The sequence below is a fragment of the Budorcas taxicolor genome, chromosome 7 (assembly GCF_023091745.1).
Source record: "Budorcas taxicolor isolate Tak-1 chromosome 7, Takin1.1, whole genome shotgun sequence".
Classification (NCBI taxonomy): Eukaryota; Metazoa; Chordata; class Mammalia; order Artiodactyla; family Bovidae; genus Budorcas; species Budorcas taxicolor.
In genome coordinates, this window is record NC_068916.1 from 79,816,259 (window position 1) to 79,842,428 (window position 26,170).

The following is a 26,170-nucleotide window of genomic DNA, read 5'->3' on the forward strand; positions in this document are numbered from 1 at the left end:
ATCAAAATGAACCTGTGTGTAGGGCCTGGATGAGCCAGCAGACTCCCCAGCCTGAAAGTATTATAACCCCTCACATTTGTCTCATACTTCCTAACTCCCCACCTCATGTTCCAACCTTATCCCTCTTAACATGGCTCACAGCTTGGTGAACATGGACGAGGCATATGGCATTATCCAGGTTCTTTTCAGAGGAGGAAGCTGAGGCTCTGTGTGTACAAGGGCCATCCCCAAGGTCATGCTACTAAGTGGTAGCAAGGGGTTTCTTCATCCTTCTAACCTTTCCTTCGTGTGGCCCTTAACTTCCACAAATGCTTTTTGTAAATTATTATTATTATTATACTTTTAAAAACAGTTGACTTATTTATTTACCTTTGGCTATGTTGGGTCTTTGTCGCTTCACTGGCGCTTCTGTTTCAGTGGCAAGCAGGGGCTACTTTCTAGTTGCAGTGCCCAGGCTTCCCCATTGCAGGTGCTTCTCTTGCTGCGGAGCACAGGCTCTGGGGCGCCCGGGCTTCAGCAGTTGCAGCTCCTGGACTCTAGAACGCAGGCTCAGTAGTTGCGGCACGTGGGCTTAGTGGCTCCGTGGCACGTGGGATCTTCCCAGACCCGAGAGCGGACCCACGCCTCCTGTGCTGGCAGGTGGATTCTTTACCACTGAGCCACCAGAGAAGCCCAGCAAATGCTTGTTAAAGGCCATGGTTCCCCCCAGCGGTGACTTTGCTCCTCCCATCCAAGGGACGTTAGGTAAAGTATGGAGACATGTTTTTGGTTGTCACAACTCAAGGTCCAGATGCTGCTAGCATCTAGTGGGCAGACGCCAGGGGTGCTACTGAACATCCTGCAATGCACAGGACAGCCCCGACAGCAAAGAATGGTCCCGCCCCAAGAATCCGGAGGTTGAGAGACCTGAGTTAAGGAACACGAAAAGATGCTCAACATCGCTCATCTTCAGGGAAATGTGAAAGTATTACCTCACACCAGTCAGAGTGGTCATCGTCAGAAGGAACACAAAACAAATGTTTGGGAGGATGTGGAAAAAGGGGAATCCTTGTACACTGGTGGTGGGAATGTAAACTGGTGCAGCCACGATGGAGAACAGTATGAAGATTTCTCAAAAAACCAAAAATAGAGCTACCACCTGACCTGGTAGTTCCTCTCCTGGATATATATCCAAACATCACTAATTGAAAAAGATACACACCCCCCAGTGCTCATAGCAACAGTGTTTACCATGACTAAGATAGGGAAGCAATCTAAGTATCCATCAACAGATAAATGATAAGGAAGACGCGATACATACACACAATGGAATATTAGTCATAGAAAAGAATAAAAGTTTGCCATTTGCAATGACACCAATGGACTTGGCATTATGCTAAGTGAAATAAGTCCAACAGAGAAAGACAAATCCTATGATATCACTTACATGTGAAGTCTAAACCATACAACAGACTTTGAGCATAACAAGAAAGAAGCAGATTCACAGGTATAGAGAACAAACTGTGGTGTCCAGTGGGGAAAAGGAAGGGGGAAGGGGCGTATAGGGGTAGAGGGCAAAAGGCATTATTATGAGATTATATGAAATCATGTGTGTGAGTGAACCCTTTTGAAAATTGGAAAGCACTATAGAATTGAAAGACTTTCATTCAGTAAAATAAAATAATGTTAAAAGGGGGAGAAATAAGGGACCACCCTGGTAGTCCAATGGCTAAGACTTCATACTCCCAGTGCAGGGACCTGGGTTCTGTCTCTGGTCGGGGAACTAGATCCCACACGCCTCAACTAAGACCCAGTTCTGCCAAATAAATAAATATTTGGGAAAGAAGATCACATTAAAAAAAAAAAAAAGTGTGGCTCTGTGCTATGTAATAAAACTACTCAAACATATTCAAGCTTATCAGATGACACTACCACATAAATTATTGATTATAACACAGCATACCAAGTGCAGTGTCAAGCTCTACAAGATATGTCATGAGAACATCTAGCCCAGCCTGGAGACCCAGGGAGATGATCAGGGAAGGCTTCCACTAAGAGCTGACTTCAAGAATGGTGTTGCTTCTGCAGCCTAACGCTGACATTTGCAATCTGACAGGGACCTTCTGTGCTTTATCCAATAGCAGGACCTGAGGAAGAAGGGACAGCGAGGAGACTTCTTTCAGGACTAAAGCACTGTGGTCTGTGTTTTTTCCCTGGGGGAACCCCATCCATCACCCTATTTTCGTCTGACCTTTCCTCTTGACTGTCTCCTAGAATCGATAAGAAGATGTCAGATGCTCAGGGCAGCTACAAACTGGATGAAGCTCAGGCTGTTCTGAGAGAAACAAAAGCCATCAAAAAGGCCATCACCTGTGGAGAAAAGGAAAAGCAAGATCTCATTAAGGTACAAGACCTCCCAGTGACGGCCCCATCCCCGTTTCTCCCAAGCACCTTTCTGTGCCAGGCAGGACTCAGGTGGGCTATTTCCATGTGCTGCCAGATCCCTGAGTTCAGAGAAGAGACTGGAGGTTCAGAAGCATGAAGTGACTTGCCTAAGGTCACACAGCCAGTGTCAGTGGCAGAGCCAGAACAGAAGCCCTCTGGTCAAGATTAAAGGTCACATCCTGGCCACCAGCTCTAGCTGTCTGCTTTACAGAACCAAATGGTGGGAGCTGGCTTCAGCATCACTAACCTTGGCATCAAAATGTAGCATCCTTGTAAACATTTTATTGCGTGTTCCAACTCTGTGCTGGGAACCGACAAATGGTGATAGCTGTGATGTACTGTGCCAGGCAGTTGTGCCAAGCACTTGGCCCACACCATGCCTCACTTTCCCCTTATATCAGTGCTAAATTATCCCCAGCACACAGCAAAAGACTGCACAGATCAGAGAGTAGGCACTAGAGCCAAGATTCAACCCCGTCAACACCTAACTCAGAAGCCCATGACTTGATGAGGGAAGCTTTACACTCTGTGACAAACAGAATAATTTCAAAGCTCCTATCAGGACCGCAGCCCAGCGAAAACACTGAAACCGGGCATTAGTGGACAGCGAGGCATGTTCCATTCATGCTTAGCAGCTAAGCGTGCCAAGCCCTAAGTCAGATAGACCAGGACCAGATCCTGGCTCAGTCAGTTGCCAGCTTCTCCACGTAACAGGTCACTCATGGATAAAATGGGGGTGCACACATGCCTGCTCAGTCACTTCAGTCGTGTCCAATGCTTTGCAACCCTATAGACTGTAGCCCATCAGGCTCCTCTGTCCATGGGATTCTCTAAAGCAAGAATACTTGAGTGGGTTGCCCTGCCCTTCTCCAGGAATTCTTCCTAACCCAGGGATCAAACCCGGGTTTCACTGCAGGAGATTCTTTACCACTGAGCCACCACCGGGGAAGCCCCAGATGGGGATAATCACAGGTTATTCCTCGGAAGATTGCGGTCAGGATTAAATAAGATCATGGTAAAACGGACAGTTATTAAGTATTGACTAAACCAGCGCTTTACACTGGTCATCTTATCTAAACAATATGATAGTCAATATGATAGTCAATGGGATAGTTATTCCCATTTTGCAGGAAAAAGAAACTGAGGCACAGAGAGGTTAATCAACAAGAGCACACAGCTAGGAAGTGGCAGAGCAGTGGATCCTGACTCAGACTGTGCAGCTCCGAAGCCATTGTCCACACTGGTTTCTCCCCTGTAAAGGGCTCAGCACAGTGCCTGGCACCTAGTTGATACCCACCCACTGGTAGCTCTTTACAGAAGTGGGGTGTCAGGGCCCCTAGTAGATTCCTAGAGAGTTGACAGACCCAGAGCACCCTCCATGGAGGGGGTGTTGCTAAGCCTGCCCTCCCCGCTCCAGAGCCTCGCCATGCTGAAGGATGGCTTCCGCACCGACAGAGGCTCCCACTCCGACCTGTGGTCCAGCAGCAGCTCTCTGGAGAGTTCGGGTTTCCCACTGCCGAAACAGTACCTGGATGTGAGCTCCCAGACGGACATCTCAGGAAGTGTGAGTACACAGCACACGCCACCGGGGCCCCGAGAAACAGAGTACCCTTCTTGTTACTTGCCCGAGAACCCGGGGCGCTCTCTGAACCTGGGTGCTGCCCGAGCCTTCTCTTGCAGATCTCCTAGCCTCCGGATGACATGAGATGACGACGTGGAGGGGTAGCCAGCTCTGACTTGCTGGTCCCAGGAATGCATCTCTAGGTGCTGCACAGAAAGCATGTTTGAAGGGTCTTTCTCAGGTTTCCCTGTGCTGATGAGCAGCGCCATTCTGTTTTCCTCTCACCAGCTGAGAAGCAGAAGATAATTGCCTCCTGTTCACCCCAGAACAATGCATGTGGCTTTCAGACAGCTGCTTACCTCCCAGTTCAAAAGCTCAGCCCTGGTTAGAGTAATGAATAGTGCAAGTGCTGTCCAGACATCGCTCCTGAAAGTCTCAGAGCAGGACTGACCCATGGCAATCCATAACTTAGAAGAGCTTTTATTTTCTTGGAGCAGGTGACATTGAATGAACGAGCCTCCATGCCTAAATGCTCTTCTATGTGGTCTCTACAGTCGTATTCCCACTTGTGAGGAGAAGCTCCATTCATGTCTGATGGGGTGAGCCTCACAGTTTTTTGACAGACTGGCATGGCCAATGGGGCTGCCTCCTCCATCCTCACACCACCCACTGTCCAGCCACAAGCCACCTGTGGTGAAGCATTTGTGAAGGAACCGTGTGCCTTCTTCCAAGCTCTAGGATGCTCTTGTCCCTCGCTGTTGCACTGCTGGCTGCAGGCTCCCTGAGTACGGTGGAGCCCTCCCCAGGGGGCCCAGAGTGGCTTCCTCGTGTGGTGGCGGTGCCTATTTCCTCCTGGCCAGCTGTCCGCCACGCTCCTGCCACCTGGATGAGCTCCAAGCCTTTTGGGGCTGCAAGATGATATTCCGAGCCCTCGGCTTCTCTTCTCGAAGTGATAAATGTGTGCTTTGGGGGCTCTTCCCAGGCCTGAAGGAAAGAAAATGTTTTTCTCCCAACTAGCTTCCCTGCGATTCACGCAGCCAGCTCAGTAATTGGGTACTATGTTTAGCTCCTTCCCACACAAGCTGTCAAGTCTCTCAGGAGCCCCCGAAACCCAGCTCAGCCCTAGCCACCATAACCATGTAATTCCTGACCTGTTCTTTCCTCCAGTTCGGTACCAGCAGCAACAATCAATTGGCGGAGAAGGTCAGATTGCGCCTTCGATATGAAGAGGCCAAGAGAAGGTAATTAGAGGCTGTGGCCTGGGGGCAGGATGGTCCCACAATAATAACTGGTTGGCCAAAACGTTTGTTCAGGTTTTTCTGTAAGTACTTAAAATCCAAACACACTTTCTGGCCAACCCAGTACTACTGTAGCTTTTCTGCCTCTGTGCCTGCTTTTTACACATTTCATGATGTTTAATCCTCACAAAGATTGTGAAGGTGAGTATTATCATCTTCATACTTTAGTCTTCTCTGAAATTCTAGAAATGATTGAACCAGGGACACTTAGATAAAGAGTGCAACTATGCTTTGAACCATACTTTAAACCTCAAACCTAGTAATCCTTCCACTTGCCTGCCTAAAAATCAACCTCTAAAATCAAGGCTTACCAACAATCATGTAAATAGTTGTGTGCGAAAGAGCACAACTGGGGCTTTAGCAACAGGATAAAAAGACTACTGATACTACCCATTTCAGTGTCTCCTGCCCAACTGGGAACAAGCTCTGTTTTTAAACTGTGTAGACACCAGGAACTTTAGATATTCTGTGACTTCACAGAATCCTAGGCAATTGGGTTCCACTACTGCAAATAAAATAGTAATCAAAGCTGACATTCTTAGAGAATCTGTAATGGTCCAGACAGTGTACTAAACCATCTGTATACTCATACCTCACTTAATTTTAAAAGCAACCTTATAGCATAGCTTATCTCATATTCTCTCCATGTTAAGAGAAAAGTAAGATCTAAGATGTTTCATGACTTTTCAAGGTAGATTCAGAATTTGAACTGGACAGTCCATGGTCCTCCTATACACTGAGCCTGTATTTCTAAGAAAGAACTCACAAAGTCTGATGGTAAATGAAACCAAGCACATTGCATCCATTCCTCCTTAGGCTACACTGCCCAGCCCATGGACATTCTAAGTCAGGCCAGGGAGAGTGTGGCGGTACCCAGCCCTGCCCCTTTACCAACAATGAGTGAGCAGCAGAAACCCTTGGCAGCAATGACAGGAATCCTGTAGAAACTGGAAGCAAGAAAGGGAATTCATAGGCTTATTGAGCTCCAAAGTGCAGGGGTAATCTAGCTTCGGGCACAGCTGGATCCAGAGTTTCAAATGATGTTACATAGCCTCAGTCTCCTTTTCTTCTTCCCGCTTGCCTTTGTGTTGACAGGTTTTTCTGTCAAAGCAAAAAATGACCCCTGCTCTTCTAGACTTACATACTGCCAGGCTAGCAACCCCAGCAGAAATAGGACCTACCTTCCCCATACAGTTTTACGAAGCTCTGGGCTTGAGACTCATTGGCTTTTTTGGGAGAGCCAGTCATTGTCGCAGGGTGGGAGGAATTGGAATTCTCTGAAGGTCCAGACATGAGTCATGTGCCCAACTATAGGAAGGGGACTGAGGTCAGCTCTGTGGGAACCAAGTGACCTGAAAGTATGGGAGGACATGTCTGTTTCCCAAAGAAAACTTGGAATATTGTTAGCAAAAGAAGCAGAGAGTGGATTTTGTTCAGGTGGGGAAAAACACACCCTGTGCACTGTTTCAGCTCCCCCTAGAGATCCAGCAGAACAGCACGATTTCCGCTTTGGACAACCACTTCTTGGCCCCTCTGAACTCTGTATATATTCCAGTTTGCAGTGGTGGCTATCTTAGATGATCAGTTACGGAGAAATGAAAGGGCTGGAATCTTTCCTTTAGGGTTGCACCACTAAACTTCTCATTACAGAGCTTTCTGACTCATCTACCTTTATCCAACTTTGTGCCTCCTCTTTCACCTAAAAGTAGTTTAAGGACAAAGAATAAAGTAGCCTGCTGAATGGGGAAGCAAAGGCTGTGGGACTTGAGGCAGGGAGGGTCGGTGGCTGTAAAGCAAGGTCTGATTGCTGCCAAGTTTTGTCATGTGTGCCCTTCTTGGGGATTTCTTCAGATTCTCCTAAGGATGTGTGGCTCAGAGTTAAGGAGCAGACATAGGGAAAGCACCACCAGAAAGTACATTCAAGAAAACATCAATTAGCAACCTAAAAGGGAAGAAAAATTTAAAAAAAACAGGGGATATGTGTATATGTATAGTTGATTCATTTTTCTATATAGCAGAAACTAATGCCACGTTGTAAAGCAACTATACTGAAATTAAAAAAAAATTTTTTTAAGGACTTTTCTGGTGGTCCAGTGGTTAGGACTTTGTCTTTCCCATGCATTGGGTGCAGCTTTGATCTCTGGCTGGGGAGCTAAGACCCCACATGCCTCTTGGCCAAAAGGTAAAACATAAAACAGAAGCAATATTAAAAAAAATTCAATAAAGACTTTTAAAGTATGTTTAAAAAATACAGAGATTGACTCTGGTGGATCTAGGACAAAAAAAAAAAAGCATCAGTCACCCCTTCAATGTCCTATGTGTAATAGAGCCCCCACCCCCACATCCGACTTGGCCATGGCACCCTATTCTCAAGCAGTTGGCTGGATAACAGCTACAGTTATCCCAAAGCCAGTTTTGGTGGACTGCTGTATATGTGAATATGGGATTAAGAGTAATTCACTCTAAGAGTCCCTGCTGAGACACTTGGCTGCTGCTGCTGCTGCTAAGTCGCTTCAGTCACGTCCGACTCTGTGCGACCCAAGACGGCAGCCCACCAGGCTCCCCTATCCCTGGGATTCTCCAGGCAAGAACACTGGAGTGGGTTGCCATTTCCTTCTCCAATGCCTGAAAGGGAAAAGTGAAAGTGAAGTCGCTCAGTTGTGTCCGACTCTTAGCGACCCCATGGACTGCAGCCTACCAGGCTCCTCCATCCATGGGATTTTCCAGGCAAGAGTACTGGAGTGGGTTGCCATTGCCTTCTCCGGCAGAGACACTTGGCTGGGAAGAAGCAAATGTATATGTGTTTCTCTGTGAACTTCTCACTACACAGCCTGGAGGTTTCATTTCCAACAATGTTTTTGGTAAAATAAGAATTTGGCCACACTGTTTGCAGGTAAGATTGACCTGAGAGTCTGGAAGCCTGGGACCCCAACAAATACTGGTCGTGTATATGACCTGCAGTCGTAGGGGAACTGCATCCCCTCTGGCTACCTGTCCCACAGGATTACCATTAGGTCCTGTCCACCCCAGGGTAGGACAGCGAAGGGGCTTCCCTGGTGGCTCAGATGGTAAAGAATCCACCTGCCATGCGGGAGACCTGGGTTTGATCCCTGGGTGGAGAAGATCCCCCTGGAGAGGGGAATGGCTACCCACTCTAGAGGAGCCTGGTAGTGATAGCTATTAATAAAAACACTTTGCAACGACTAAATCCTCGAGAATCACATGATTGTTTTTAACTATTTTAGCAATATTCTTAGCAATACTGTGAATTTTAATTTGATCCAATGATAATTATACTGAATATCTATGTAGGGCTTGGCCTTGTATAAAGAGCTCTTTTTTTCTTTTTCAAGTCCTCTTTAAGGGAATGGATTGTTCCAATTTTTAAAAAAATATATTAATTTTAAAAGGGTTCATGTACATCTGTGTAAAGAGCTCTTAATGATACGTTTTCATTTGGTCCTCACAACTCACCTCTCAGGTACCACTATCATCCCCACCTTACAGATGAGGATGCGTGTGTGTGTGCTATGTCGTGTCCGACTCTTTGTGACCCCACGGACTGTAGCCCATCAGCCTCCTCTGTCCCTGGGATTCTCCAGGCAGGAATACTGGAGTGGTTGCCATGCCCTCCTCCAGGGGCTCTTCCCCACCCAGGGACTGAACCTGCGTCTCTCAGGTCTCCTGCATTGGCAGGCAGGTTCCTTACCACTCCTGCCGCTTGGGAAGCCCACAGATGAGGATACTGAGTCTCAAAGCAGTAAAGGGCTCCCAGCTCCTTCCCGTAACACTTCTTAATGGCCTGCAATGTACCAGGCACTGTGCTAGCAACTTGTGTTACCTAAATGATTTCTTAAGAAAGTCAGAGCCAAGACTCTAACAGGCAGCCTCTGACCTCAAGTCTGCCGTTGTTCGCAGGGTGCTGCCACTACCCTCTGGACTGAGAAGACCAGGGTAGCAATGGCAGTGTTTGCTGTCATCATAGAGGGCCCGTGACTGCCACTGTTTCAGCACTTACATGCCAGACACACACAACACATAATTGTTCATTTTCACACCAATTCTGATGCAGAAGTAACTGTTTTCTTCCATGCAAGGCTCAGGGAGTGTGCCCCACATTACACACGTGAGAAGTGGTTAAACCAGGGAGCAAGCGCAGTAGCAGCAGAAGCATTCATTGAGTGCTGGTTTAGCGTGTGCCAGATACTGCACTTGGACATTTTATGAATTATGTCCTAAAACCTGCAAACCGTTACCCCACAAGGAAAGGAGGTGTTGTTATTCCCTGCAGAGTGACGAAGCAACTTGCCCAAGGGCACATAGCTAGCGGTCGAAGGCAATTGCCTGGTGATGGATCCACTTCTGTTCTATCGGGCTTCGTGTCCCTCAGGGCAAGGACACTGCCTCTACCCACCATCCCTGCTGAGCTGGGATTGGCATGTGGTAGGCACCGCCTGTGTTCGTTAGATAAAAATCTGTTCTTGAGATCACACGCTGATCAAAAGGAAGCCAGTCAGGGTCAAAGAAGATACTCTCAGAACACCAGTGCTCCTCGGACCGTGTAACCTTGGCAACACAGTCTGTCCCACTGCTCCTGGGTTGCCACTGAGCACACCGGTCAATATTCACCCTCTCGGCCCGCAGGATTGCCAACCTGAAGATCCAGCTTGCCAAGCTTGACAGTGAGGCCTGGCCTGGAGTGCTTGACTCTGAGAGGGACCGGCTGATCCTCATCAACGAGAAGGAGGAGCTACTGAAGGAGATGCGCTTCATCAGCCCCCGGAAGTGGACCCAAGGGGAGGTGGAGCAGCTGGAGATGGCCCGCAAGCGGCTGGAGAAGGACCTGCAGGCGGCCCGGGACACCCAGAGCAAGGCGCTGACTGAGAGGTGAGGCTGGGCTGGGGGCATGGGGCCCTTCCCTGCTGCTGGTCATCCTCCAGCCCCGCAGTGAGAGGGACAACCTGGGACGCCCGGGTGCCACTCTGAGAGCACAGTTTAGAGAGCTCATCACTTTCCGGAATAGCAAATCTAGGGAAGTGACTCACCAGCCAACCATCCCCAAATTTTACCAGAGGGAATCACATTACCAAAACGTCTGCTCACATGCAGATTTTCAGAAATTCTCTTCTGAGATAAGCTCTATGTAATTTACAGCAGTTGTTCTCCAGCTTTGTGACAGTGACTCACATATTATTACCGAATAGACAAAAGTTTCACAAAACAGTGTGCAGTCTTTCTGTGTGACAGTCCTCTATACTTTCTTTCATATTGTGTCTCTCTTCACACCAGTCATGGCCCACTAAATTGGTTTTGCCCCGTGCTAAGGAATTGCAGTTTGAAAAACACTGGTTTAGATGGAGCTTGCAAACTGAGATACTGATAGGGGTCAAGCAGGTGATATAAATGCCAGAGGCCACTTGGCCATGGGCCATGTTAGACTGCAGTGCACAGACCCCAGGGGTTGTCTGCAGCCTCCAGGAGGTAAGTACAGGCCCCAGGCTGCTAGAGGCCCCATTTTTCAAGAAAAGAGTTCTTTTGATTTTTTTTTCAATATTGGCAACTAATCCAAAACCATTTTTAACACCTTAGAGGCTAAATTAGCTTCATCTGTGGGCTTGATTTAACATGAAAGCCACTGGTTTACATTCTCCGGTTTAGATTGTCCAGTGAAAGTCGCTCATTTGTGTCCGACTCTTTGCAACCCCATAGACAGTCCATGGAATTCTCCAGGCCAGAATACTGGAGTGGGTAGCCTTTCCCTTTTCCAGGAGATCTTCCCAATCCAGGGATCAAACCCAGGCCTCCTGCATTGCAGGCAGATTCTTTACCAGCTGAGCCACAACAGACTTTAATCCTTTGGTATCTCACCAGCCTCCACACCCATACTACACAGAGCATATCTCTGTGTTCACAGAGTCCTACAGGTGGTCCTTCAATCCCCAGCTTCTCCATTCATGCAAGAGATGTTTTGTGGCACATATTTTGCATGCAAGGCAATTTGGAGAATTCAGAAGTGAATAGGTCATGATCTCTACTCTGATACTCTTAAAGTGTATTCAGTTATTTTCACTTTTTTTTTGGCAGCAGACTTTATTGGACAAAGTCCCTGCCCTTAATCTCGTGGACAGAGGAGCCTGTTGTTTAGTCACTCAGTCGTGTCCAATGTTTCGCCATCCCATGGAATGGACTGTAGCACACCAGGCTTCCCTGTCCTTTACCATCTCCCGGAGCTTGCTAAAACTCATGTCCATTGAGTTGGTGACGTCATCCAACTGTCTCGTCCTCTGTCGTCCCCTTCTCCTCCTGCCTTCAGTCTTTCTCAGCATCAGGATCTTTTCTAATGAGTCAGCTCTTTGCATCAGGTGGCCAAAGTATTGGAGGTTCAGCTTGAGCATCAGTCCTTCCAGTGAATATTCAGGAATGAATATTCCTTCCAATGAATATTCAGGAATATGCAGCATCAGTCCTTCCAATGAATATTCAGAGGAGCCTGGCAAGCTACAGTTCGCAAGAGTCGGACATGTCCTAGTGACTAAACCACCACCACCTGCCCTTAAGGAGCTACAGTTGAAGACGTGCTGTGCTTAGTCGCTCAGCCCTGTCCGACTCTTTGCGTCCCCATGGACTGTAGCCCACCCGGCTCCTCTATCTGTGGGATTCTCCAGGCAAGAATACTGGAGTGGGTTGCCATGCCCTCCTCCAAGGGATCTTCCCAACCCAGGGATCAAACCCAAGTCTCCCACATTGCAGGCAGAGTCTTTACTGTCTGAGCCACCAGGGAAGCCCAGAATTGAAGACAGTGGTTTTCAAACTTGTTGTGGGGTGGACATGGGCAAGAGGGGGAAGGGATGAGCAGGGGCATTCCTCTTTCCAGTGTACTCAGAGGCAGAAGCCCAGTTTATAAAGCAGATGAAGCTGGCTGGGCCAGTGGCAGCAGGCCAGGTGTCCTAGGTGCCCAGCTGTGCTCTCTGTATCACCCTGTGATGGGGGCTAGGATGCTTTCAGGGAGCCTCCTCTGTGCTAAGGCACCCTGCTTGCAGCCCCATCCTGGTAACTGTGAGTGAGCTCTGTCTGCATATGGCAGGGTGCCAAATGGGTCAAGTTGACCCGCCTCTGCCTGGCCTCCTGTAAGCACATCAAAGAGTCCATTGACTGTCAGTGGTGGGAAATCTTTCCCCACCAAGCCCCTTGTCAGAACTATTCGCAGGGATGTGTCACTTTCCTCACCTTTTCCTTCTCCTGGGAGGAGTGGCTGATTGCTGACACACCACCAGGCAGGTGGGAGGAGGAGGAAAGGGCTTCAGTAGCTGGTGGTTTATAGCCCTAGGAAGCGCCTTCTAGAAATCTCCTTTAGTGCCAAGACCCTGTCCTACTTTCCCCATGGCTGTGCAGCTTGGGGACAAGGCCTCTGACATGACACCTTTTTGCCTTTAGTGTCATTTGAAAGAATAAATGGTTAGCCAACCTGAGTAAACCCTTACAGACCTCTGCATGTATCTCCTAATGTGTCTGCCAGTCCTCTGGTTCCTGACTTGCTCCCAGGCCCTCCAACTATCACTGGGAAGCCCTCAGCTATTCGTCAGGCTCACAGCAAGCAGCTGAAAAGAGCAGATCCGTGACAGCCTTACTCCTTGGTGTGTCAGTAGAAATACCTTTTCTACCACTGACCTTGAGCAAGTCATTGACCATATGGACTTCAACTGCCTAATATGGGGGCGAAAACAAGATAATTACATTATATACAAATATTTATATATTCTGAAGGCCGGTGGTTAGACCAGATTGTGAACTGAGGCTCTTCTCTAATAATTTCAGTTTCTTGAAATTAGGATTGGATATGCTATTAGAACTCCCTAAAGTGAGTGTTAGTCGCTCAGTCATGTCTGACTCTTTGTGATTCTAGAGCCTGTTGCCCGCCAGGCTCCTCTGTCCATGGGATTCTCCAGGCAAGAATACTGGAGTAGGTTGCCATGCCCTCCTTCAGGGAAACTTCCCCACCCAGAGATCAAACCTGCGTCTTAAGAGTCTCCTGCATTGACAGGTGGGTTCTTGGCCACTAGTGCCACCCGGGAAGCCTATACTGCATGCAAAAGGTACCATTATGTGCCAGGTTCTGTAGCCTACATCGTCTCATCTAAGCCTCCCAGCAACCCTGAGAGTAATCTTCGCTTCATAGATGAGGAAACTGAGGCTCACCCGATATCACCGAGGCACAGAGCCGGGATTACTACCCAGGCTGCTGCCCACTTAGAAGACCTTTTATTGTTGCCTTCAGCATCATCTTTCAAAGGTCTGACTGCTCCTGGAACAGTGAGTTCACACAGCCCCTCCAGGGAAGCCAGAACCTCCAGTCCATGGCAGCTGCTGAGCGGCTGACTCGAGGTCCCAGAGAGGAGGGTCCCCTGGGTCATGCAGAGAGAAGCCAGGGAAAGCCTTGGGAAGGACGGGACTGATGGCTTGAGCCCCTGCAGGAGAGAGAGGAGAAAGCCCACCCATACGTCTTCATCTGTGTTCTTTGCCTCCAGCGCCCTGACTGTCTGCGTTCATCTTCTGACTCTCTTGTTCTCTATCTAGGTTTCTTTCTCTTTTTGTTTCTCAGGCATGCATGCTCAGTTGCTAAATTCAAGTCCAACTCTTTGCAACCCCGTGGACTGTAGTCCACCAGGCTCCTCTGTCTATAGAATTTTCTAGGCAAACTGGAGTGGGTAGCCGTTTCCTTCTCCAGGGAATCTTCCCGACCTGGGGATTGAACCCATGTCTCTTGTGTTTCCTACACTGGATTCTTTACCACTGAGCCTCCAGGGAAGCCATGCTCCACTCTTTCTTCTCTCTCTCTTCAAGTGGGACAGAGGGGACTTCCCAGTGGCTGAGACTCTGGGCTCCCAATGCAGGGACCCCGGTTCAATCCCTGGTCAGGGAACTAGGTCCCACATGCCACAACTAAGAGTTTGGATGCTGCAACAAAGATTGAAGATCCCACATGCCACAGCTAAGACTCGGCACAGTCAAATAAATTAAATAAATAATTTTTTTTTTTTAAGTGGGACAGAGGATGAAACGGTTGGGTGGTGTCCCTGACTCAATGGACATGAGTTTGAGCGAACTCTGGGAAATAGTGAAGGATGGGGAGGCCTGGTGTGCTGCAGTCCATGGGATCACAAAGAGTCGTATACGACTTGGTCACTGAACAACAATTGTACTCCTCACCTGCACACAACAGTCTCTCTGTTCAAGGTGGCTTTGATTAGGCCAGAAAGAGACACATCCAGGAACAGCACACCACAGGGCCTGCCAAACCCCAATCAGGAATCGGTGAGAAACACAGACCTCCCCCCAAGACTCCTTGTCCTACCCCTACTCCCGCCTCCCTTCTTGTGGACCCTCCCCGCCACTCCAGAGAGCTGCAGTACCTGTTAGAGTGGGGTCTCTGCCCCCCCGCCCCAGGACCAACTCCCCAGACCTGAGACGCAGCCCAGGCTCTTGCATTTTTAACCAGCACCCCAGGTGCTGAGCTACAGCTTGTGGGGATTCCAGCCCCACCCCCTGGGTCCTCGGTGTGCTTCCACGCTTAATGTGCCCTTGGCCCCCCAGCATGTGCCGAGCATCACACGCAAACGCCATATGGCCACCGAAGCCCGCTGCCTCTGGGAGGCAGCCTCAGCACCTGCATGCTGTTACTGGTGGCAACACCCTTGTGCTTAAGAAGTCCAGGCCACCTGGCTCCCAGTCCCCTAAGCCTGCGGTTGGGCCTCCAGGGGGGCGGAACCTGCGTTTACTTCTAGTGCATGTGCTGTGGTCTCCTCCCAGAGGAGAGGAAAACGGAGGTAGAAATGGTGACCCCCAGCTGTGCCTTGACACCCCCCCTCCCCACCAAAACCTCACACCCTTTCAAGGTCTTGCTCTTATAGAGGGTCACATTCCACAGTCCTGTCCCTTCCATTGAAAACTGGGCTTTTGTTCTTTACTGGCTCCATCTGCCGGCCTGCTGTCTGCCCCCGCCCCCAGCCCCCGGCAGGACTCTGGAATCACAGCGCCAGGGGTTGAACCTTCCAAGAACCATGCCGAGGCCACTGCACCCACTGTTCCCGTGGTCTTTTCTGTAATTTCACAACCCAGCTCCCCAGTGACAGATCCCGCCCGTCTCTCATCACTCTCCAGTTGTGTCTCTGGTCTTCGTGGCAGGGCCTGTGTTGGGGGCCTGGGGCATATCGGTGGAGGGATGGCATGGCTAGCTTTTTGATGGGAATGAACTCTTTCAGGCCCCAGGCTGGGTTGGCTGTGCTTTGGGAGCAATGAGTCAGTCATTCCTCGTCCAGTAGGATGGCATAAGGGGATATGAAGATCCTTCCATGGGAGATTATTTTTTAATTTATTATTTACTTTTTTGGCTGTGCTGGGCCTTCACCGCTGCACCCGGGCTTTCTCTAGTTGCAGTGAACAGGGGCTGCTCTGCTGTGGCTTCTCACATGGGCGGCTTCTCTGTGCTCTCGTTGCGGAGCACGAGCTCTGTCTAGAGCCTGGGCTCAGTAGTTGTGGCACACGGACTCAGCTGCTCCACAGCGTGTGTTCTCTTCACAGACCTGTGTCCCCTACATTAGTGGGTGGCTTCTTAACCTCTGGGCCACCAGAGGAGTCCCAAGGGAGATCCAATGTCTGGGTCTTTTCAGGAGAGCAAAGGAGCTTTCCCTGTGTCAACTGGGGAGGAGTCTTCCCTTCAGTGATGCCTTTTCAAACATGTCCATGTTGTGGGCACCGTGCTCAGGGCTGGGAGAGTGAGGCACAGCTCCTGCCTTACAGTCCCCAGCTTCTGAAGCAACTTGGAAACCGCAGTGTGCCAAAAAGTCACCTGGGATAGGTAATAATGATGTAGATTCCAGGGAATTCCCTGTGGGCCAATGGTTAGGACTTGGCACTTTCCCTGCTGAGGCCTGGGTTCAATCCCTGGTCAGGGAGCTAAGATCCCACATGCTGAGTGGCTTGGCCAAAAAAAAAAAGAGAGAGATGCATATTCCTGAGCCCAGGAGTTCCCTGACTGTTCAGTGGTTGGGTCTCCACGCTTTCACTACTAAAAGGTTCTGGATTTGATTCCTGGTCAGGGAACTAAAATCCCGCAAGCCACACTGTACCGGCCAAAAAAATAAAAATGAATAAAAACCCAAGGATTTTGCCCTCAGGACAGGAATTGCAGAACTGAGCATTGTTGTCAGCATGCCTGGGTGCAGCAGGCCTTTGCTCCCGGGCCCTGTGATGCTCCATCACACTCACCAGGATCTTCCCCAGGCGCTCTGGAACCATTCTCTCAAGCTCCTTTGCTGACTGCTTCTTGCCTCTTCAGCCTTGAGATGCTGTTTAGACTCAGAGCTTGGTGGTGGACCCTACCTTTTTTTGTCCCCTTTATATTTTGCCCTAAGATGGTGCATTTGTTTGTTAGGGATGCCAAACCAGCATACCACACATGAGGTGACTTCAACAACAAAAATGTATTGAATATTTCCACTGAGTCCTGGAAGCCAGAAGTCCAAAGTCAAGGTGTTAGCAGGGTTGTTTCTTCTGAGGCCTCTCTCCGTGGCTTCTGGGTCTGCACATGGTCCTCTACACATCTTCATGTGGTCTTCTCTCTCTGCACACCTGTGCCCAGCACAGGAAGGGATGGTTGGGTGGAGTCTTAACTCTGCCACGAACTCTTTAGCTTTAAGTAAACTATTTAGCTCTAAGAGCCTCAGCCTTCCCATGCATAAAGTGAGATGATAAAATTCTTACCGAGAAGGGTTATTGTGCAAATGATTTAAGGCAATATCAGGGTTTCCCTGGTGGCTCCTCAGTGAAGAATCCTCCTGCCAATGCAGGAGACACAGGTTCAATCCCTGAATCAGGAAGATCCCCTGGAGAAGGAAATGGCAACCCTCTCCAGTATTCTTGCCTGAGGAATCCCATGGGCAGAGACACCTGGTAGGCTACAGTCTATGGAGTCGCAGAGTCGGACATGACTTAGTGACTCAAGAACGACAACATGAGTTTCCTAGTCAGCCCCTGGTATATAGCAGGCGATGAATATAGCAGTTACTATAACATTGTACATAGAGACCATATCTCTCCAAACATCATAGTATAATGCTCCTAGGATGTTCCCGTGTGTGTGTAGGTCTGTGGACATCTACAGGAGTACGTGCCTGCGATTCCTCTCTCAGGGAGATGGAGGCTGGATCCCCCAGGGCTTACCCCTCATGTCTTCTTTCACTCCCTTCAGGTTGAAGTTAAACAGCAAGAGGAACCAGCTGGTGAGAGAGCTCGAGGAAGCCACCCGACAGGTTGCGGCCCTGCACTCCCAGCTGAAGAGGTGAGTGGTGGGCAGGGGGCTAAGTGTTCCCCGGGGAATGGCCAGATATGCTTGAGTGCACAGCAGGTCCCTGGATGGTCCAGTGGGGCATGTGCTGGGCCAGGTGTGGCCCAGGGCAGGGTCCTTCACCTCCCCAGACCGCAGCCTCCTCAGTCCTGACAGCGCACAGAAGGCCCCAGTCGGGTACTACTGAGTCTCGTTCACATCCCTTACCCCTACCAGCCAACTTGCACAACACAGAGGGGGTCGGCTTCAGGCCGGGGCCTCACTGGGCAGCGTGGGCAGAATTTGATCACAACATTTTTGTTTTCATCAGATATTTTTATCAGTTGACAGGGCTTTTCAAATTACACTTAGGATATAAAGGCTCCTTTTGAAGATAACTATGTTAATGTTTAAAAAGTGAGTTGATTTGGAGAAAAATATTAAGCCTCATTACTTGGCATTGGATTCAGTATGGAAAAATAGGAAAATGGAGTGCAGCTGGTGGAGGTTTGAGAAACAGGAGGAAGTGGACTCAGAAGGCAGCTGGCTTGGGTTCGAATCCCAGCTCTGCCAGCTCCTGATGACGTGGCCTTCTCCGGATATCCCCTTCATAGAGGCGGGGTTGCTCGATCTGCCCTGGACACCATCGGGGGTCCAGTGAAACAGTGTGTCCTGAGTGCTTTCTGGGGAAGCTTCCGGGCGGCCCACCCGCTCAGTGTCCTCTGCTCCCCCCAACCCCAGCCTCTCCGGCAGCATGCAGAGCCTGTCCTCCGGCAGCAGTCCTGGGTCCCTCACGTCCAGCCGGGGCTCCCTGGCCGCCTCCAGCCTGGACTCCTCTGCCTCGGCCAGCTTCACTGACCTCTACTATGACCCGTTCGAGCAGCTGGACTCGGAGCTGCAGAACAAGGTGGAATTCCTGCTCCTGGAGGGGGCCACGGGCTTCCGGCCCTCTGGCTGCATCACCACCATCCACGAGGACGAAGTGGCCAAGACCCAGAGGGCAGAGGGGGGCGGCCGCCTGCAGGCCCTGCGCTCCCTATCGGGCACCCCCAAGTCCATGACCTCCCTGTCCCCCCGGTCCTCGCTCTCCTCCCCCTCCCCGCCCTGCTCGCCTCTCATCGCTGACCCCCTCCTGGCTGGGGACGCCTTCCTGAGCAACCTGGAGTTTGAAGACCCTGAGCTGAGTGCCACTCTCTGTGAGCTGAGCCTTGGCTGCAGCACGCGGGAAAGGTACCGGCTGGAGGAACCCGGCCCGGAGGGCAAGCCGCTGGGCCAAGGTAGAGAGCACCGCATCCCAGGAGGGAGGGAGGTGGGACTGTGCTCAGGACCGAGTTCTGACCCCAGTGATAATTGTGACAGTTATGGGCAACAGTTACTGCTTTCTACCTACAGATGTGTACACGGTGTATCGATTTATTCATTCATACAGTAGGTATTTATTACGTGTTTACTGTCATCTAGATCCTGCGCAAAGGGTTTTTCCATGGTGGATTCATTCATGCAACAGATATTATGTACCTATGGAAACTATGTCTTAATGGGTGGACATGGATTCATTCATTCTTTCATTGGACAGATAGGCCACGTGGGTTAGTTAGAGGACACAGTGTGGAGGACAGATAAGGTCCTGGTTCCATGAAGCCTGCATGCAAATGAAGGCACCAATAATAACTGTACGAGCAGATCGGGAGAAAGCACTTAGGAGGAAAATAAAAGAGGGTGTGATGGAGCCTTTCAGGTTGGAGTGGGGCTGCCATTTCAGGCTGGGTGGTGAAGGAAGGCGACATCTCAACTGCGACTTGAACAGTGAGAAAGAGCCAGCCTTGAGAGAAGCAAGAGCAAAGTGTCTGAGGCTGAAACAGGGGCTGCAAGAGAGACCAGAGGGAGGGGGTCACCAACAAGGCAGAGAATCAGGCAGAGAACAAATTGTGTAAGGTAAGGAGTTTGCATTTTATGCTAATTGCAGCAAGGATCCATGTGATTGAAGCCAGGGAATGCAAAAGATCACTCCTGTTATGAGGTCAAAAAGGGCGTTGTAGTCTAGACTGAGATTCAGGTCAGAAGCTTCAAAGTAAAAGATGATGCCGATAATGACAGCCAAGGTTTATTAGAAACATTTTCATCTGTAACAGCAACCACATGATAAATTATAATGGTCAGTATGTATTGGGGTGCATTGACATGGTGGGAAATGCACTTGATATGGTGAAATCGACTCCTTCTATTATACCTGTTTCACAGATGGGGAGACAGAGGCTCAGAGAGGTGCTATTACTTGCCAACATGTGGGGAAGGGGGGACTGGAATCTGGGTTTTTCTGACCCCAGTGCCCAACCTCTTTATCACCACGCTCCCCTTGGGACATGAGGCAGCTCTGTGTATTTATTCCTAAGATACCCCTGACACTCGCTGACCACATCTCGCATACGGTATGAAAGTCAGGACTGAGCAGGATGATTTATTGAGTTCAGGTGTACAGTACAGGCACGGTTGCACATATTGATTCATGTATACCTCAAAACGACACTATGAGGTGGGTGTTGATTTTATCCTCATCTTACAGACTGAAAGGTGTGAGACTCAGGTTAAGTGACTTGTCTGAGGTCAGTGTCACTGCGGTAAGGCAGGAGAGTCAGGACTGGGCTCAGGACCACCTAGTCAGCAAAGGTCTCCTGCCTCTGACCCCCATGAAGCCAGCCAGAAGCTCAACCCCTCTCAGCTCCAGGAATGGGGGCGGGGGCAGATGCAGCACCCAGAAATATCAGTTCCTTCGTATACAAGGGCCACTGGGAGCAAGGGAGAAGCAACACAATTTCCTGGTTAATTAAGGGCTCTGCTGGGTGCATGCCAGCCACTTCCTTAGAAGAGCCGGGAGATCCCTGGGGCTCCCTCATCAGGAAGGCAGTCTTGCCGAGTCCTCTCAAACAAAAATAAAAACAGGCTTCCTACTGCAGCAGGTGGAAAGCTTCAGAAAATTGTTCCCTGGAGAGAAGGGGGTGCAGGCAGAACCTCTAATGAGGCTCAAGAAGGGTTCCCAGTGCTCCCTGTCTAAGGGCTGTGATCAGCTGGATCAGGGATGCTGGGACTCCAGTGGGGTGTGGGGAGTGAACCCTCCCCTACCCCCCACCCCCACCCTACAGCGTCAGTGCAGCTTGGGAGCCAGGGACCGCTCACTTCCCAGGCCAGCATTTCTTCATGCCATCTCCAGAAGCCTTGCCAGGCTGAGCTCAGACGCTAAGCAGGTTATGCGATTAGTGCCACTGTTCAGTCAGCAGACAAATTAATCTCCTTAAGTGGTTTCGTGGAGGGTGGAGCGGGGTGGGTCTGAAGGCAGGAGGGCTCCAGGGCTGCAGATGTGGGATGCAGGCTGGGAAAGCCACACCCAGATGGCCCCTTGGCCTCTGCCAGGCTCACGGTCACCATCCCCTAGCCCAGCCAGTGCACCCCCCACCCCCACCCATGTGCCTGGCACACAGCAGGTGCTCAGAAGTGCTGGCCCTGAGGTTGGAACCCCTGAATCTGTCCTCCTTGTGCTGCGTGGAGGTCAGGAGCTGCCCTGTTCATCTTGGCAGCTCTGAATTTGGCAGTGGCCCTGGCACACTGTCAGCACCCGTTACTTGGGAAGGGAAGGAATGTGCAGCGTGTGCTGAGTCTGAGTCCCGGGTCAGAGACTTCAGAGGGCCTCTGTCAAGGGCAGGAGAGATGAGCTGACTTAGGAGTGCAGTGGGATAGGCAAGTAGGAGAGCCAGTGCTTGAATCCTTCTTCCCCTTCTTGTCCTCCCGCAAGGGCCCAGGGTCTGTGGTATTGTCCCAAGTGTGTAGGAAGTGATCTGGAAGGCATCACTATAGTGATGGGAATGGTAGTCATAGTAACTAAGGATAGCAGTATGGGTTTCTAGGGCACTTCCCCTGCCCCAGTCTCTATACTAAGGATTTGCCTATATCATCTCCTTGTGTCCTCCCAACAAAGGAGGTGTTATTATCCCCATTTTACAGATAGGGAATGCAGGGCTTAGAGGGAATAAATCAGCGTCCCAGTGTCACAAAGCAGTGTGTGATTTGAACCCCAGTGGTTTGCCTGTGGAGTCTGAGATGTTAGACACAGACTCCTCTGCCACCTTTTCCTTCACCCCAAAACACGCAGGACCTTGCTGTAAAGGTCAGAGGTAGTAGGATTTTGGTGGGACCATCTTAAAACAACAGGGGATCCACAGTAGCTGTTGGGATGACAGTATCCTGATTTCTGAAGCCCGCCTCTTCCCCCCGTCTCTTCCTCCAGCTGTGAATACGGCTCAGGGGTGCGGCCTGAAAGTGGCCTGTGTCTCTGCTGCTGTGTCAGATGAATCCGTGGCCGGGGACAGTGGCGTGTATGAGGCTTCCGTGCAGAGGTGGGTCCCTGAGTCCCGGGCCCCCTCCAGCGTCTGGGAGGAACTCACAGGAGGGTGGGGGCCTAGAGATACTTCATGTCTGGGAGACTGCTGATTTCCCTGAGTGCCGTCAAGGGGCGTGTGGCCAGGGAGCAAGTACTGGGGAAAGAGCAGCCCCCTTGAGAGAGGGATCTAAAGTCTCTGTGGGCAGGGTCCACAGGGAGGCTCAGCAGACCCAAGCCTTCCTCCTCGAGAATGCTGCTCCCTCCCAGAGAGAACCCTGTCTCTGCAAAATGACTTTGGCCCCAGGTCACTGCAGACCAGCCTGACCCTCTCTTGTCTTCCCTGTGTTGCCTTCCAGGCTGGGTGTCTCGGAAGCCGCTGCTTTCGACAGTGATGAATCAGAAGCAGTGGGTGCCACCCGGGTTCAGATCGCCCTGAAGTAAGTGGCAGGGAGGGCGGGGCAGAGGGGTGTGGTCTGCACTGGGTCCCCTCCTCCCCCTTCTGCAGTGTGTCCAGCATTTACCCTCCTCCAGAACCAGCAGGCCCCGCTGACAGCTGTGGGCTCCTAACTAAAGGTGGGGGTCTCTTTCTATGCCTCCCAGCTCCCCATTTCACAAACGAGAAAAAAACAGGGTTTGAAGACTGTACCTTGCTCAGTGTCACTGAGCTGGGCAGGGGCCAAGCCGGGCAGGGACGGAGACCGCCTGCCTCTTGGTGTGTTTGATCATCATCGTTACTACAGCTTTTTTCTTATCATCTCATCTGGACTGAAGTCAACCCCTCGGGGGCTACAGCCTAGATTTCCTGTTGTTGTTCATCTCTTGATGGGGAATGGTCTTGATTATTTTTAAATAGGATTTCATTGCCTACATTTAGCTCTCAGGAAATTTTACACAACCTCTGGCTTCCCTTTAAAAAATCAGACTGACAGCTCTGGACCTGTGTCCCTGCAAGGTGGCAAACACTGGGTCAGTGATCTCCAGCTCACCACGGTCCCAGAGCCGTCAGCAGCTCCGTCCGTGATAATTAAGGGAGAGAGAAATAAATGTGTTACCAACAGGTGCTCTGTATGCCCCCTTTTCATTTCAGGTATGATGAGAAGAATAAGCAGTTTGCAATATTCATCATCCAGCTGAGCAACCTTTCTGCTTTGTTGCTGCAGCAAGACCAGAAAGTGTGAGTGTGTAGCTGATGGACTGTGTATCATCCTCTCGCCCTCTGCGTCCATCCCAGGGGACACTCTCCTTTCTGCCCTGCTCTGACCACGGGCCCCCTAGACCACTGTGGGTGGTTAGTGCAGGTGACCATGAGGCGCGGTCAGGGCCACGAGCATGGATGCAGGCAGGGTGGCAGACACGCTCAGTCTAAAGAGGAGAGCCCCAGACAGCTTTCCATGTGTGTCCTGAGCCCCGACCAGGTGCCAGCACTAAGAATGGGGTGGTGAGCAAACCCCTGTCCTTGTGAACTTAAAGCCTGGTGAAGGAGGATGTCACGGCCCCTTTTGTCTGCTCTAAGCGCTAGTGTTTCGTGCAGAAAGAGCCGGGCCTGCCTTTCTCAGGAGCCAATTCCCATCAGCATGATTCCGTGGGCAGGTTGTGATGGGTGTTAACTCTACAGCTAATAATACAGCAGAGACCTGCACTGTTTGCCTCTCGGCTCTGCCTGGTACAGACGGGTTTCTGTTTCATTGAGCTCATCTGCCTCCATGCCCCTCCTTTGCTAGACCGTAGGCCTTGAGGGCAGCAGTATGAGCTTCTGTCTCTGTGGTCTGTACCCGGCCAGCGCCTGGGGCGTGACATGTGGGAAGGAGGAAGGCAGGCCCGAAAGCAGGCAAAACAGAAGGCAGACGAGATTGGACACAGCGACTGGGGAAATAACAAACTCTTGTCCTCTGTGGCTTCCTGGGGGATTTGCAGCAGCTGTGTAGCCTAAGGCCTGAGCCCCCAACCCGGGCCGACCTGACCCCGGCTGTCGTGCGTGCCTGCCCCTCTAGGAACATCCGAGCGGCTATCCTTCCGTGCTCCGAGAGCACCACCTGCCTCTTCCGGACCCGGCCCCTGGATGCCGCGGACACCCTGGTGTTCAACGAGGTGTTCTGGGTGTCCATGTCCTACCCAGCCCTACACCAAAAGACCTTAAGAGTTGACGTCTGTACCACCGAAAGGTGCCACCTGGAGGAGTGCCTGGTGAGAGCTCTATCTGTCTGTCCAGGCTTCTGTCCTTCTTGATCCACCTTTGCACTTCAGGGAAAAGGCTTGAGGCAAACACAGCTTGTACCAGCCCAGCTCTTCGTGGGTTCTAGGTAGACTTATTGGGAGCAGGGGAGAGAGAGAGCAGGGAGCTCCTTTATCTGCTATGGAATTGCGGGGCCTCATCCCTTCCTTGTGCCTGAAGCTGAGCCACCTGCCTTCCCCACCATGTGGCCTGAGATGCTTTAATTGTCTCAGTTTCCTTATCTGTAAAACCAGCTAACCCTGAGTACTTCATAGGTGGTTCTCTGGAGACTGAATGAAGCGCTCAACCAGTGCCCCTCGAACTTTCAAGTGCACACAAGTTACCTGGTTAAAATGCAGATTCTGATGCATCAAGTCTGGGCAGCAAGATTCTGTATTTCTCTCAAGCTCACAGGCGATGCTGGTGCTGCTGGTCCCTGTAGCAAGGATGTAAAGAAATGAAGTGTCTGCACACACTGGTTCTCACTGGAAATCAGTTCCCATCACCTTCCTGCTCAGCTGGGATTCATAACAGCTTCGTTGCCATTTATATTGTTGTTATTATTACTGGCAGTAATGAAACAGCTTGTATGAATTGGATGCAGTTTATATGGTAGGCTCTGAACTGAACTTCATACTTGTATTATTTCTGTTGATCTTCCCTACAAATCTTATAAACTAGGTACCATACTATTATACCAGTGGGGAAACTGAGGCACAAAGAACTTTCTCAAGGTCAGAACAGAGTTAGAATGCAGGCAGGTCCACTCATGTCAGACCCTGGAGTTTTCTCTGGGTCAGCACAGTGCTCCCTGGAGGAACCCAATACATGAGATGGTGACTCAAGGATTTGGTAACCAGAATGGGTGTTGCTGAAGGATGGAGCAGAAAGCTTTTCCTAATCCAGCCTCCAAGAAATCCCCTGGTCGCCTACTGGTTAGGGTTCTGGACTTTCACTGCCATGACCCAGGTTCAATCCCTGACTGGGGAACAGGGGTCTGCAAGATGCGTGGTACGCCCAAAAATATACATCTTTATTTATTTCTATAATATTAAGTTCTATTCTAAAGGATAGAATATAAATTATATACAAAAAAAAAATCCAGGCTCCTCCAGTGAAGCGTTTCCTCAGTCCTGAGCATTCCTAAATGAGAAGAGACTCAACCCTGTTTTATCCTCCTAATTGGAGGCCTTTTATTCCTCCTTCCTAATTGAAGTCTGGCCATTGCTGGTTGCCATGGCAGCAGCCAAAGTGCTCATCCCAGCGTGGCTTGTCTCCATCCATGGCCAACCGGAGCCTCCGTCTCCCATGTCCCGTGGGGACGTGGAGTGTCAGGCTGTTGTGTTTCAGTGGCTGGAGGAGGCATGGAAGGGAGACGCATGGAGGAAGGGCTGTCGGCTGCCACATGCTGCCTCCCCGCACTGCTGAGTTGGTGGCACCCCGGTCTGTTTTGAGCCACGTAACCAGCTGGGCAAGGACAGTAGTACTCATCCTGAGCGGCGTCTGTGTGTCTAGTTCTGGACTAAGAACTTTGAGTGCAGTATCTCATTTAATCCTCACAACAGGGAAGCAATATTAGCATTAGGTCCATTTGGCAGGTAAGGAATCAAGGCCCAGAAAGGCTGATTAACCAGCTCAGGTCATCCAGTAAGTAGGTAGAGAAGTCTGGATTTGAACACAGATTCCAACTTCCTTATGTCGCCATCACACTGTGTGTGTGATCAGTTGTTCAGTCAAGTACAACTCTTCGACCCCATGGACTGTAGGCTCCTCTGTTCGTGGAATTTCCCAGGCAAGAATACTGGAGTGGGTGGCCGTTTCCTCCTCTAGGGGCTCTTACCAACCCAGGTATTGAGCCGGTGTCTCCTGCATTGGCAGATGGGTCTTTACCGCTGTGCTACCTGGGAGCCATCACACTGCCCTACTGGATTATGGGTTTGGATGGAATATGTGTCTTGCCCTCCCCGATATCATGGGCAGC

The 26,170-nt window shown here is 50.4% G+C and overlaps 1 protein-coding gene across 1 annotated transcript in view; it reads left to right on the forward strand.

The window, feature by feature from the left end:
* Positions 1–26,170, forward strand: part of WWC1 (WW and C2 domain containing 1) — a 154,533-nt gene that overhangs the window by 101,267 nt on the left and 27,096 nt on the right. Inside the window, exons 6-15 of the mRNA XM_052643593.1 lie at positions 2,254–2,383; positions 3,842–3,988; positions 5,153–5,226; positions 9,928–10,170; positions 17,531–17,620; positions 18,347–18,882; positions 21,885–21,993; positions 22,334–22,414; positions 23,065–23,151; positions 23,969–24,161. Coding sequence (XP_052499553.1) covers positions 2,254–2,383; positions 3,842–3,988; positions 5,153–5,226; positions 9,928–10,170; positions 17,531–17,620; positions 18,347–18,882; positions 21,885–21,993; positions 22,334–22,414; positions 23,065–23,151; positions 23,969–24,161 — 1,690 coding nt within the window. The remainder of the gene's footprint in view (positions 1–2,253; positions 2,384–3,841; positions 3,989–5,152; positions 5,227–9,927; positions 10,171–17,530; positions 17,621–18,346; positions 18,883–21,884; positions 21,994–22,333; positions 22,415–23,064; positions 23,152–23,968; positions 24,162–26,170) is intronic.